Source organism: Rhea americana, unplaced genomic scaffold (assembly GCF_003343005.1).
Source record: "Rhea americana isolate MKP2758 unplaced genomic scaffold, rheAme1 scaffold_153, whole genome shotgun sequence".
NCBI classification, from domain to species: domain Eukaryota; kingdom Metazoa; phylum Chordata; class Aves; order Rheiformes; family Rheidae; genus Rhea; species Rhea americana.
This window is the reverse complement of record NW_028185628.1, coordinates 1,109,973-1,124,915: the sequence shown is the minus strand read 5'-3', so window position 1 is coordinate 1,124,915 and position 14,943 is coordinate 1,109,973. Positions and strand designations below refer to the sequence as shown.

General features: G+C 38.8%; 1 protein-coding gene across 1 annotated transcript in view; it reads left to right on the top strand.

The window, feature by feature from the left end:
• Positions 1 to 11,473, top strand: part of ELL2 (elongation factor for RNA polymerase II 2) — a 38,391-nt gene extending 26,918 nt beyond the window's left edge. Inside the window, exons 8-12 of the mRNA XM_085299760.1 lie at positions 616 to 1,195; positions 3,235 to 3,301; positions 6,759 to 6,930; positions 7,934 to 7,978; positions 8,113 to 11,473. Coding sequence (XP_085155886.1) covers positions 616 to 1,195; positions 3,235 to 3,301; positions 6,759 to 6,930; positions 7,934 to 7,978; positions 8,113 to 8,229 — 981 coding nt within the window. The 3' untranslated portion in view covers positions 8,230 to 11,473. The remainder of the gene's footprint in view (positions 1 to 615; positions 1,196 to 3,234; positions 3,302 to 6,758; positions 6,931 to 7,933; positions 7,979 to 8,112) is intronic.
• The last annotated feature ends 3,470 nt before the right edge of the window (positions 11,474 to 14,943 follow it).

Below are 14,943 nucleotides of genomic sequence, written 5' to 3'. Positions count from 1 at the left end.
GGGACCTCTTCACATTTACTTTCCTATACACAGAATCTGGAATTATTTCAGCTGAGTAGTATAAAGCTGTGCCTGGCACTTCTGGTCAAAGCTGCTGCTTTGTACGTCAACGTAAGCAGTATATGCTTGTTAAACAAGAGGACACAAACTAGCTTTTCATCTGGAAAAAAGCTAGAACCACAACTGTAGCAAAACCCGTGTTTTTACCTACTTTCTGCTCTGCACTTTACATGTTCTGATAAGTGCACAGTGTCACGTGCTATTTAGAACTGCTTTAATAAATAACGTCATTTTGTAGCAGCAAATGTTTATTCTTGCCAGATGTATCCRTACTGAAATTGATACCTAAACAATACTGACTTGATCTTATTTTAGTGAAGGCTTTGATAGAGGATCTGAGTGGAGCATCTTTCTCCCAAAAGCCTTAGCTGTAGATCTGAAGAACTTGCCACACCATAAGAAGTTAAAAACTAAATACGAAATAAGGCATGTATTTAGCTGCAATAATTTTTCCACTCTTTATTTTTAACTAAGAAAGATGGTTTCAATAATTATACTGTTTGGAAATGTACCTTTCAGCATTGAAGCAAAACTAATGTTATTTTTTTTTTACAGAAACGGCTTTTGGATTCCGATTTTATCGATCCGTTAATGAATAAAAAACCAAGAATATCTCACCTTACCAATCGAGTTCAGCCAACATTCAACGGTCACTTGCCTGCCTCCAGTGAGAAAGCTGCTGCAGCCCCCCCGCCGCCACCTCCCCCTGCAGCTGCTGCTACTCCTACTCCTGCACCGCTTCCCTCCACTCACCTTCCTGTTTCAAACCCTCCTCAGACTGTAAACTCTAACTCCAACTCCCCCAGCACTCCTGAAGGCCGGGGGACTCAAGATCTGCCTGTAGACAGCTTTAGTCAGAATGGCAGCAGCATCTATGAGGACCAGCAAGAAAAATATACCTCTAGGACTCCTTTGGAAATCCCAGCATCCGCTGCAGCTCAGTTAGAGTGTCCAAAGTCCGCAGAYGAGAAGCATTCAGTGTTGCACAAAAAATCCAAGAAGAAAGCAAAAAAGCATAAGGAGAAGGACCAAATCAAAAAACATGATATTGTGAGTGCGGACGAAAAGGAGAAAGACCTTAGGAAAGAAGAAACTGCCAAGCTGAAAAGCTCCTCCAGTTTGGGGTCAAGTGAAGGTATTAACATGTTGATTTTTCTACCATATAACATGGGTAACTCCTACAATTTGATCAGTGAAGCCAGGGACTGGAAATGGGAATGATCTAGTTCTCCCTTACTGTAGTTAAGTTACTTATTATTACACTTATATTATGGTGAAGTTAGGAAACAATTATTTGTCTGCCATTGTACTATATTATAACTATTGTTTTATATATATATATTTTTTTTTAATTTGAACTTGTTCTCCTGGAACTGTAGCTAAAATTAGACTCATTTTTGTAAATTCTTACTCCATACCACACAGTAAGAACAAAACATTAGAACAAAGAAATACTAAATGGATTGCTATTGGATACTAATTATCTAAAAGGGAGGGCTAGATACTAGAAAAACATAAGTAATGGATTTTTTTTYCCATGATTTCCATTAAATTGGTAGCTCCCTGAAACCTGCTCTGTTTCTTAAATCAGCACGTTTTAATTACACTCAAATTACATGATTAAAAGSTTGGCACACATTTTTATTTACGTATTTTTTGAAACACGTGGAACAGATGCAAGCATATTTCACATATGCAAATGTTCATGGTACTCTGCCTTTAGGACATAAATTGGCATATATGGTTTACTAGAGTTGTAGTTTGGACAGTGCTGTAAACTCTCTTCTGTCTTGGCTACAAAATTAAAAAAGTAAAAATATATAACAACCTTTAAAATGCCATTGCAGAGCTAAACGGAAACTCACAAGTTATGTTTCATTTCTTTTCTTTTTTAAAAAAAATAATAGGGCAGAAGTTGATTCCTTTGTTAAACTTGCCTGTTGTGTTTTAGAGGTTTGGCTAAGAACCTGGAAGTCAGCCTTTACCTACAACAGTCCCAGGGCTTATTTAGAGTACAYAGGGTGCTTTGAGATGGTCTTTTCACATTTATCCTGCATGTGTTACACAGTGTTCACATGCAGCCTGGGATTGTCTTGAAAATATTCACGCTGAACTTACAAGCCTGAGAACTTTTCTCTAGAGGCCACTAACAAAATTCTGAAGTAGGGGGGAATCAATCTTATGGTTCAGGTTGGTGCATATGTTGAAGTTCCTAAGTGTACCAAGTCATTCAAACAAATAATACTTGCATTTCTGTAAAGGAAATGTTCACAGCAAAACCATATTCATGTAAGTTCTACTGCATATATGTACAGCAAACAGTTGTACTGCTGTTTGCATTTATATCTCAGAAATTTTGTTCTCACTTCCGCCTTTTATACCATGTAATGCTTTTATTATTAAAAGCAAAAGAATTGAGTAGAACGTAGATGAGGCTCAAATAGCTTAGAGATTGGTAAGGATGTTTGAGCTTCAGCAGAAATACTGTTTAAACAATGGCAATGTAAGATAACATAAAGGGTTGTCAAGCTTTTTACAATGTCACAACAAACCCTAAATCAAAAATAGCAATGTATTAGTAAGATATTAACATTTCTTCCTGTTCCAGGTAGCTTTTCCTTATAGTAGCTACAACTTATTTATCAAAAAGATAAGTGGTTCTCAAAATATCATTTTAAAAGGAGGGATTAGGGGTTAAGTGTAGTGCAACTCAAAGGGCAATTTACAAGTGCAGAAAACTATCAAACCCATCAAAAACATGACCTGAAAAGAACTTAAGCTTTCTACCCCGTTTGTGGCAGTGCTCTGGAACCTGGACGTTGATGATATACATCAAGCTGTCTTAAGTTGTGCAGCTACGTCTGCTGCTGCATAACTTGAATTACTGTGCAGATGCCATGTCAGGTCTTGAAATAAGAAAGGTTGACCTTGAGTTAATAGTGTCACCTGTAGACTAAAGTAGCTGAGCTCTGCTTTAAACTCTAGGACTGCCTGCTATGGGGAAGGCAACGTGAGCCCTATTAAATTGTAGAGCTTATTCTCAGTAACCTACTATGAGAATAGAACTAAAGGATTTTTTCAGCCCATCAGATGGTATTGTTTGGCTATATTAAATCCATCTCATGAATGTCATGAAATCATTTATCATAATGTGACACTTCTGCTTTTCTGTAGGAGTTAAAGAAACTTGCACTGCCTCCACGGATCCTCCTTCATCAAGTGAACTACCAGACTACTTCATGTGAGTAAAATAATAATAAAGCATCTCTAATAATTCATTGAAGCAGTTGAAAAACAAATCATCTATAAAAACTTGTTTAGCTCTAGAATTGAAAAATTTGTCAAAATATCTCTCYAGAGTATTGATAAGTTCCTTTAATGTTAAATCAACCAGAAGACTTATTTGAGTACCTGTAAGTTTTGAGCTCTCAGGTGTTCCTTAATTATCTTGAGTAAAAAGCATTAAACCCAAGATTTTTTATATAGTTCAGAAGAAGACTTAAATCATTTAATCTCATCCTCTTTCTTCATAATAGCAAAATAGAAAAGGAATATCAACATGTGCTGCTTTCTTTCTAGAGATGAGGCAACACAGGAGGAAAGCTTGATGTTAAAATACTGAATATGTGAAGTTCAGGCATCTTTTCTCTGTTTTCCCTGCTTAGAGCATCTAACTTGGGAAGGTGGGAGGGGAAAATAGCAAACTCTGAGGTTCGGCATTATGAAGCATACATAATAAAGTAGAAGGAGTTAACTATATAAACGGCCGCTGCTGAACTTGCAGTGGCTGTTGTACAGCACAAAATACCCCATTTTGCTATACAATTGCGGACCAAGGAGGTAGGGAAATCTCAGCTCAGATCTTACATTTTAGCTTCTTAATGACAATTAAAGATAAAAATGCATTGAACTTTTATGTGAAATATGTATCTACAGTGACTGGGGTGTTAAAGTAGATAAACTTTAAAAATATAAATAAATAAAATACTTGCTAGCAAGTTTAATTCTATCTCCTTGACCAGTCGTCACACACAAGATTAATGTGTGCAAAAGTTAAATTTTGCCTGTTAAACGGAATTTTCAACTATTGTTGCAGTAAGACAAATAGTAAAGAATGAAATAGCTCTAATAGCCAAATCATTTGATTGTCTAAATATTTTTATTGTATAATATTAAAGATCATTTTTATCAGAAGGATTACTTTCTTACTGTTGTAAAACTGCACAGAGAAATAGCTTCTGCAAATAACCAGTGCATGGAGTTTTTCCACTGTTTTATTGATGGCCTTTATTTATTTTAAAGTCAAATGGTTACTGTGCAATTGTTGGAAGGGCTTTGATCACCACAACCTGAATTTCTAACAAAATACTGTGTGGGTGAGGAAAGGTGTCCAAACCTCTTTCCTCAGCTGGAAGGATGAGTTTGAGAGGATTGGGGCGGCTGCTGCAGTGCTCCRAGCTGAATGAGCAACACGATCTGTCACCGGTGGCACCTGCGGCGTTCTGGCAGCGCGATCACGGGGCGTCAGCTGCGGCGGCGGTGCTGGGCCCTTGTTGTCACACTTGCAATGCAGACGGGGAGAGACTGCTGTCCCTGTCTGTTAAAATGCTGCGAAGTGCCTGGATCTCCAACTCCTGTCAGAGGAAAAGATCAGTTATACTCGGAACAATGTCAGCAGCATTAAATAAGCGCGTTGAGGCCTCCCTATGTCCAAGCWCTTTAACTTTGTGGTGCATCTTCTGTTGCATTAAAGCAGGCAACACAGTAATGCCCTGCATTGTATTTAATACAGTAAGTGTACTTTATGGAAAGACCTGAAAATAAGTCTAGTTCTGCAGGGAAGCAGTTTAACACTTAATGTATTGGGCTGAGGATTCAAACCTAGATTTAATTCTGAGCCTCTGCTGGGTGAGTAAACAGATTCAGCTATTTGCTGGCTGCTGCTTCCTATGTTGAGAGCTGTGACAGTGACCTTTTCAAAATCCTTTTAAATCCTTTCTCATCTTCTCAGAAGGAGTAAAGTATATGATTATTTGATACAAATTATTAGCAATGCTATTGGCATCCAATTTGATTATTAAAACAGGAAAARAATCTTCGCGGGTAGGGTTTTATGAAGTTGGTTTAGTTCTGACTGGGGATTAAGAACTTTAATGATAGAATTTCCTGTGAAAGGACCTAGCTTTGGAATAATCTTCCAGATAAGCTAGTAGCCTTGGTGTCCTGGAAAGAAATTAAAGTTTCTGTTTCAAAAATCTGCTTGATCAGTACAGAAATACTAAATGTGGTCCAGTTCAAACAACCATAAGAGTTTATTCTAACTTTTCTGCCTGTCTCTAAGTACTGTATAATTCATGAGTGTAATCATGGCTTTAATACAAAGATTCTTTCTATCTTAAGATAAAGGTTATGATAGCAAGGTAACTTAAACTTTTTAAGAAAACTTAAAGCAAAAGCTATAAAAAAAAAAGTTCAGTTTTTCCTCCTTTCATTCTCTCTCCTCTGTCTGCACACTTAAATTGAACTGTTTTTGTGAGGCACTTATGCCCTTTTCTAGGGCTGTGTTGCTGTGGTGTTTTTTGCCCATGTGATGTACCTCTTTGTAGGCAAATATTTCACACTATCACTTCACTGGTTTCACCTGAAAAGTTGAAGGGCATCTTTAGTTTTATTTAAGCAACTGTATAACTACTAATCAGGTGCATCTGGACTAGGCTGTACATCACTGCTAGAAGCTGTCATCTGTGTTAGTACAGAGTTTCAATTTGTTTGATTTCTGCCCCCCCCCCCAGCATATTAAAATTAATCAAAGGGTGGTTTGAAGAACTCATCCCCTTAGGAAGGTGTTTGTGTCATCCAAAGAGAGTTAAGTCTTCGGGCTAGAAGGACCTAAAGTCCTGACGTCCTTCTGTATTGGTGTGGCTGGAAGAAAACAAAACAAAAAGGCCAAGGTTGTATCTATTACTTGCACTGCTACCTTATCTTGGATTTGTATAATGAGCTTGTTATATCCTCTTATGCTTGTTTGGCAGAGATAAGAATGAGGAAAGTGTGTCAATGGCATCGGTGACTTCAAGCGTCTATGTCGTATTTCCCTAAAGAGGGGATGTTACCTTTTTTTCTTTTTTCCAAGTTCTAGACTTACCTTGCAACTTGCTGTATTCCAAGTATAATAGGAGAATTGAACTTCTGTTTACCAAAATAATTAGTATTGTCAATAGCTATTATTTCTGTTAGTGGCACAAATCCAGAAAAAAAATAAACTGCATTCCAGTTCATAAATTCAGTCTCTTCCAAAAATGCAACAAAATGAATTTTCAAAAGGAAGTAAGACTATTAGTCTGGTTCTGTGAAGGGATAGATTATAATCAGAGTTTCTCATCTCACTTAGGTTGATGCATTAATTAGTCTTTCTAAGTTTGAATGATTTTGTTATGTAATTGTGCTACAGTTTGCACAACTTCTGCATGAAACCTCTAAAAACTAACATACTACCAAGCCATTGCCATAAAAATACAGTAGATTTTTGTGAAGATCATTACGTAAATAAGCTCTCTTGGATCATATGCACATACATGTAGAAAAGCCAAGTCAAATAGTTAACTGACTTAAAAGCTAGCCTTGGCGTCTGTTTGATATTAACTAGTTATGAGATGTTCTTGGTGTAAAAATTCAAGTTGTACATTTTWTTTTATCAGAAAATACATAGCTATAGTCTCATATGAGCAACGCCAGAGTTACAAGGATGACTTCAATGCAGAGTATGATGAGTACAGAAATTTGCATGCTCGGATGGAGAATGTCACTAGGAGATTCATGAAACTTGATGCACAGCGGAAACTACTTTCTCCAGGATCCAAGGAATATCAGGTAAAGAAGAATAAATCTTGTCCAAATGTCTGCATTTTCAGCATGTACAGATGCTTCAGCATATAAATCTATGACATTGTATTGAAATGGTTTTACAAGACTTAAGTTGAATGTCTATAATCACGTAAGTGGAGTTACCAGATTACCTCAGGCTGTGAAGAATATTTGGCAGTATCCTGGTGAGGTAAAGAGTGCCAAGGCGGGGGGAGGGAAGCACATGGAATTAGATGACCATAATCCTAAGGCTTTCCTGAAATGCCATTCYCCTTGATTTTAACAGATACTATACACTTAACTAGACCTAGATTCACAAATGTTGTTGGCTCCTAGATGGCTGGCCAAATCCTAGTTGAACGTCTTAGCAAAGTGTTTTTAAAACCTGATAYTTCTGCTTTCAAGCCTAGATTCCTAGTATTGGGACAAATAATTCCAAGTGTTCAGTACTAGAATTCTTCAATTCTGTGAACGTACTGTGGATTGTTGGCAGTATCTGACTCTTGTAATTTTTTGGACGCATCCTTTTCYGCTCACAAATTTTTGCCGAGTTTAAAATCCTAGATACTGTACAGTCTGGCAAATGAGAGAACCCTTCAGAACTCCCCTACAGTTAGTGATCCCACAATGRCAGTGACAAGATACATATCTAAGCTGCTGATGGTTACTCATCCGCTCTGACCCTACAAGGGCTGATTTTTTTTTTTTTTAGCTTGTCAAAAATCCTACAAGAAGTTTAGTCCTTAATTCAAGACTCCACCCACTACTAAGCCAACTGAATGCAAGCATTTTACAGTGGCATTAAAGTCGCTTCGTAAGGGACAATGTTGCTTTCATTGCTTATTTACAGGTTTAGTTGCAGTGCTTTACAGCAGGAATGGTGGCTTATGAGTAAGAAAATGTATTTAGTAAAACTTCTTTCTTTTTTAAGATTTTAAAGGAGAGTTGTGTTTTGTAGTAGTAGTGTAATGTTCTTCATATTGTTTTCATTTTTTTCTTTTCCTTGAAGATACTTCACGAGGAAGTCCTAGAAGAGTATCGAAAGATAAAACAGGTATGTGCAACAACGATCTGTGGGTGGTGGAAAGAACTGAGTCTGGCTTGAGGCCATTTTTTAATCAATGGACATGGAAAAATTAAACAGTGTAGAAATATTTCCATGCCCTAATTTTCTTTTTATCTTTACAGTCTAGCCCCAACTACCACGAAGAGAAGTATAGATGTGAATATCTTCATAACAAGCTGGCTCATATTAAAAGACTAATAGGTGAATTTGACCAACGGCAAGCAGAGTCATGGCACTAGTCTTCTGCTTGGACCAGGAGATGTGAATGAACCTAAGCTTATTTATTTAAAATTCCAAATGAGTTGCTCTAAGATTCTAAAAAGATTAAACTTTTGCATTACAAAAGTTTCAGTATTAGCAGACTTGAGTTACTACTTTTGTTGTTGTTGATGTTGCTTATATGCATATTTGAAGCTGCTTTTTTCTGGTCCCTTCTTTTCTTCAAGACTTATGTTTGTCCATGGAAATCATTTTATCAGTAGACACTGGGGATCCAGTACATCTACTTTGAAGTTGTGCACATTTTAAGAAAATATTGTAGCAAATTGAAATGCTTTTGGATAAATATAAGGCTGTTTTCTGACCTTTCTTGTTAATGCAAACTCTTTGCCTTAAATGGTAGAAGGTTTAGAAATTTGCACAAAAATTAAAAAAAAAAAAAACAACATTGTTTTGGAGGGTTAAAAGAGGCATGTATATAAATGCTATATACAGCCCATCTTTGTTACAACAGAAACTTACCCTGCAACTTAAACCCCCCATTGCAATGATTGCCTTAAGGTGTTTGCTTGTGTATATTTAGTGTAGTTAAATTATTAGCTACACGGCTTCCCGCTTTACTGAAGCGCCTGGGAAGCACCACGTGGCCTACCAGTGTCTGAAAGTGTGTGCTTGTACTGTATGCGTGCAAGAATGTGTGGGTGTGAGCATGCATGAAGGGGGAAGGAAAAAAAGCTGCTACTCTTAAGTAGGCCAAACGCTCAGGTTAAAACAACTGATGAGTGTTGCTGTTGGTTTTTCCTGTAAAATTGCTACTTCTATTGTGGAAGATGAGAGCATTTCCATTTCAATAGTTTGTCAGCTTTATTAATGTTGGAAATTGATACTTTACAAAATTAAACAGATATATAGTTTTTGGGCAAGATTATAAAATTAAACATGTAGGTTACCTATTTATATACTGCTATAAAGTATTTTTTGAAGAGAGATATGCAAAGAAGCTATTGCCTACATGAAATGTATATTTRAAGATTTTTGTCCTGGGTGCCAGGAGTATAACAAAGAACAGATGTATTTAACTATAAAATACTGTGATCACCAAACAGCACAAACTTTCATTTCATGCAGTTTTTTGGTTTAATTTGATTTAAACCATTGCTTACTTTATCATGTGGAAACACAGGTTATTTGGTCAAAATTAAGCAAAATCTTTGTTTGTCTTATTGTATTTGTCTTTTCAAAGTGCTGCCAATTGAAAAGGGAAGCATTATGTTTACAAATCTGATTTTGGAATGTTTGCCAAAATTTTGGTAGTATCTCTAATAAACTTTGTCTCCAGCATCAAAAAACTGTTGTGTATCACTGTAAACCAGAAAATGTTGAGAACTGCCAGAAAACATGCATTCAGGTGAATGGGAGCATTGGAATTTTCACCTTAAATTTGTGTTCAGACATGTTACGCTCATGAAGATGAAATAACATGCAAAGCATATCACAACACACTGTGCATTATAACTATATGTTATTACTTATTTGAGACCAAGCTGATTTTTGGATCCTGTAGATTAATTATTACAGTTGTTTTAATCTTTACATTTCAGGTAGTAAAACAGTGAAAAGATTTCTTGCTTCCCATTGACACTTGCATGCATGTGGATTCAAGACTGAATTCAAGCCAGAGTGTGTACACACAGCAATGCCCAAGTAAAAGCACAGGAGTTACTAACTTTGCAGTTCTAGTACAGCTGCACTGGATGGTTAGCTTTCAATCTTAAAGTGGCTGTCAAGGTTAAAATAATGTGAAGTTCCTGATTTTGGGACCAATTTAGGCAGCAAGTGTTCTTTTAGCTAGACTATACGCACCAATCTGATGTTGGCTGCCATAATGGACACACAGTGCTGCTGCAACTGTGTAAATGTGTTGTTACCGTTCAAAGTGCTGTCACTGTATAACTGAGACCTGGTGCAGTTAACTATTTTTTTTTTTTTTTAACTTGTGTGGAAAGGTGACCTGTACTGGCATGCATCTTCTGGTTTACAGGCTGTGTATCTGTTGCAGCTGGAGGCTAATACTACTTCAGAGGTCCAGCACTGCCTAGCGTCATGAGACCTGACAAGCTACTGTAAAGGCCTTAATTGAAGATTTTGCCCATTTGCATTGAGCATTTCTTAAGCCTTGCAAGTATACGTAGCAGCCTATCTATTGCAAAGTAGTGCTGTAAATCTACATATCTACTGTTTCCCTTGAGTTGACATTCCTGTTCATCAAACGTTGTTGAGAGCCCGTAAGTAGGGCCTCAAAACTGTATTGCCTTTCCTGTAAAACTGGCCTACTCACTCATAGAAACAAACATTGCAGATGGTGGCATCTTGGCTTGGGTTACACTACTATAAATCTGAAACAAAAGATTGATGTAGAGAAGGGGCAACGGCGCACGTCTCCTTTATGGAAACTGTGGATCTCACTGCAGTTGGAAAAAAAAAAAAAAATCACAAGGGAGGCAATAGCCCTTTCCAGTTGGCTTAAAAAGAAAAATAATCATAGGCTAGGAGGATTGGTTTCCAATTTTATTATAGTTTAGGGGAGGAAAACCTGTGCTCAAAGTAAAAAAAATTTTTTTCTTAATTGTAGATATGCTCTCAAGTGTCACTTAAAGCAGCTCACTGTTGACTGCTTTTAAGTCTTCAGTTGACCTTGTCAGTTATCAAAAAAGGAAAAAAAAAATCTTTTGGAAGTGTTTTGTAAGAACACAGAGAAGTGTTGGAGGCAAGTTACCTAAACAGGATTTAAACAAAAGTTGAATTTTAAGTGTTGATATTGTAACTTTGCTCATTCCATTAGCTTTTTTTTTTAATAGTAATATTACAACCAGTCTTTCTGAATATGTAAATGTTGATTCATGCTGAGACCTATGGCTACTTTGAAGTATAATTCTTTTCATACGTTTTAATATAACTTGTTTGTGTACCTGAGGGGGGAGGGGTGTGGCCAGCAATTCCATAACCTTCTTTCTTTTAGGGAAGGGTATGAAAGTGTGTAAAGAAGGACAATATTTGGGAATGTGAAGGCTTAAAACAGGGCTGTGAATCCCCCTTTCTGACTGGGAGACTATTTTAAAATTTTTTAATTTTTTTTTCCATACAAACTGTATTAAAAAAATCTATAAGTGAAACATCCTGGGGCGTTTTGTTAATGAACACTTGAGCCATTGTTGCCCCTCTGTTCTACATCAATTTAAGTTCAATAAAATGTTAACTTTGCAATCCTGAGACTTTGGGGGTTTTCTTTTTCGGCAGTGGGAAGGGGGTACTCCTGCATCTTCGCACTGAAGCACTAGTGCTGCTGTTAGGACTACTCCCAGCCTTGCCCTTGAAGCGTAAGGTGATTTCTGAGCAGAGTACAAGGTGTACCTCGTACACCCCATGGTGGACAGTCCCATGATGGTATGCTACAGTATTTTATGAAGGGGACACCACTACAGTGCAGAAGTGCTGCTCTCAAGCTGAGATAGCAAAATGAGGAAAAAACGAGGAATGATTAAAAARTGCCTCAGTGCATTTAATTTATCTTGTCAGTGAACAGAAGGTAATTTGTTCCAGGCTATTATTTGACTGAAAACATGCTGCTTTAGTTAGTTAGAGCTGTAAACTAAATACATCTATATATTTTTTCCTACAGGTTGTCCTCTCTTTCTACCCAACCAGTCTATTTTTTTTGCTTGGAGTTTAATATCCTACCTCCTTCATTTCCCTTTCTCATGTTGACAAGGGACCTGTGCTCCTTATCTTCTGCTGCTGAGACTGATTTCTAACCTAAAATCAAATGTTCATATGTATGTGAGGTATTGCTCCTCTTCCCCCCCCCCCCCAGTGTTTTTTTAAATTTTAGATTTACTTAACTTCTGGCTCTACTTCCCTATTACAAAGCACAGGATAGAGTTCTGGCAAAACACTTTGAAATCCAGCAAACTCATTATCTGGGAAAGTGTCAGTGGCAATAGGGCTCTCTTCCCTGCCAGGGTAGTATGTCTGGGGCAGGGGGGGAAGGGAGCAGCAGCGCTATCTTAGGAAGGTCTAGCTGTTTAGCTGAAACACTGTAACACTGATAAGCAATTTCTGTAACAGTAACTGTTGGTACAACACCTGCGTAACTTTCAGCAGTTGGTTATAAATGTGAAAACTGAAGTGTGGAGAAAGGCGAGACCCTGACTGTGGGTCACATCTCACTGTGCCAGGAAACTGCTGTTAGAACATGCAAGTTCAGGTCTAGGCATTTCTGGCTGTTGTCTTGCTCTGGATCCCTAAAACAAAACACTTAGTTTTCACCAAAAACAAATTACTGATCCAGTAAATTAGCAGCTTTCCATCTTTTAGGCACCTGAGTACCACCAACCAATTTTGAACAGGAATGTGTAAACTGACTCTTATTAGAAAATCCATTCTACACTTATAGTAATTAGCCTGCATTTGCACAAAAAGTCAGTATTTCAGCCTTCAGTAAACTACATTAGAGCTTTGATCCAAAACTTTTCATGCTTGCTCATGCCAAATACTCTTCTAGCATGTATAGTCCTATACTGTCCTAGTCCTGAAACAAGGTTACAGTTTGATGACAAAAAACAAGTATTAGAAATAGTTGGCATTTTTTTTTTCCTTTCATTTGGCCAAAGCTTTATACAGAAATATTTGTGCTATAGCAATAGGCTGAGGACTAGCAGCATTATAGGGATCATAACTTTTTTTTGCCTAGCTGTCCAACTCAGAGTGCTTGGTACTGCAGCAAGGAATTTGGATTCCTTCTTTACAGACTTAGCGGTTAGCTGTGCATTTCCACTCTGATGCAGAGGTGAATCTGCATCATCTCTTAAGCCACCACTAAAGCATCTCCATTAATAATGCCATTTAAACCTCATTAAAAAAAATGCAAAGTTACGATAACATGAAAGRATATGCTGGGAATCATACTGCAAGATACCATTATGGTCAAAAGCGTAGCTGTTTTTACACAGTTAAACTTTTTAAAGTCTGCTACTCCCTGGTACCACTAGCCAGGAAACAAAGCAGGAACAAGAGCCATCAAACCTCCCAGCTCCAGCCTGAGTTTCCTCAGCCTATGCAGGAACCGAGCCGTGCAGTCGTAGAGGTGACACTCCGTGCCGCTGTGAGGGACAGGAGCTGCCTCAGAGGACCGGCACGCTCGGTGCAGGCCCTCGGTGAGGCCCCGGGTGGCTCTAGCTCAACAGCCTTTCGGGTGCTCGGCTGGGGTCGGGGCGCTGAGCCGAGCTCCCGGCTTTCCCTGCCCTGCTGCGCTTCGAGGCTGCGGCGGAAGCAAAGGAGCACAGGGACAAGGGGGAGCTTTTCAGACAAAAGCAAACCAAGAGGCGCTTTTTTCCTTCGGCMCTATTCCTCTTTTTTTTTTAAAAAAAATATGATATTCTATACACATAGGTAAGGGTGGGTTTAACACACTCCTTTTACAAGTAATAAAATAGGATGATACTAGAACCATTCAGTACCATTTTAGCAAACAAAAACCTACAATGATTTTTTTTTTCCTTTCTGCATCTGTATTTTTGTTTTTTCAGTGACGAGATAAGCGTTGCATTGCACTACTTCTAAGCACCTGTCCTCCCAAGACCCMTTCCACAGTTCCTGTGCCCCCATTAAGTACCTTGTGCTTACAAGAGACTCTACAGTAAATTGCTTGCAGCTGCACCTTTTTGTCACAGCAAAGTCAAAATTTCACCATACTTCACCAAGCTTTTGGAAAAATGAGGCAGAGCAGGTTCTCACGGGTGTACAGTAGTAATGGCAACAGTAAAGGTAAGAAAAAGCAGACTTAACAGTCTCCTATGCTGAAATCCCTTTCACATCAAGAAACATCGAAAAAGACTAACAAACAATAAAAAGCTGCACAGAAATACCCCTGTTCATAAAGCTCCTCCACATCAAAAAAGGTTCTAGGAGAACCAGCACAGGATKGAGAAGGACAGAGCAGGAGCCTGGATACCAGTGAAAACTTTGCAGCTCAGAAGAGGAAGGGCAACGTGCTTCAAGAGAAGCAGGAGACAGGTGGCCCTGGGCTCCCCTGCGTGCTGCGGGTAGCCCTTGCAGGTAGTGCAGGCAGTTGTGGAGCGGCACCAGCTTCTCTCAAGGCCCCTGGAGAACCCGAAAATTTGAAGATGTGCTGAAACAAGAAGTCGCTGCGCGCTTTCCTCCCCCAAAGCGTCCTCCTCTCTGGCTGGCAGCTCAGGACCACAACTGCATCTGGAAGCATCTTTCCTTACTGGGTTCTGCGCGCTTTCCGGATCGACCTCCTGTTGGTCTCGTCTCACACTGACCAAGCCCACGCCGCAGCACCCAGCTACACACAGGCTACTGCAACCACCGGCGACTCTTCTACATGATCCCTTCATTTGCTCCTATCAGTTATTTGGCTGCTGCCATACTCACACCCTGTGGGAAATTCTTCAGTTAAAAGTTTTACAAAACAGGAAAACTAGTCCAGCAGCGATGCAGGCAGAGGTCAACCAACRGCACAATCTCTTCCCGTGCTTTCTTGAGGCCCTCATCTGTAAATTGTGCACAGGACATCCAGAGCACTGACAGCTATGGGAGACAAGGCCAAAAACTTTTTCCATAACCGGCGAAGCGGAGCGCAAACAGTATTCAGTGCTGCTGGCGATCGCCTTGCCGCGGAGCTGAAGGACCCAGCCGGGAGGGGGTCGGGGAAG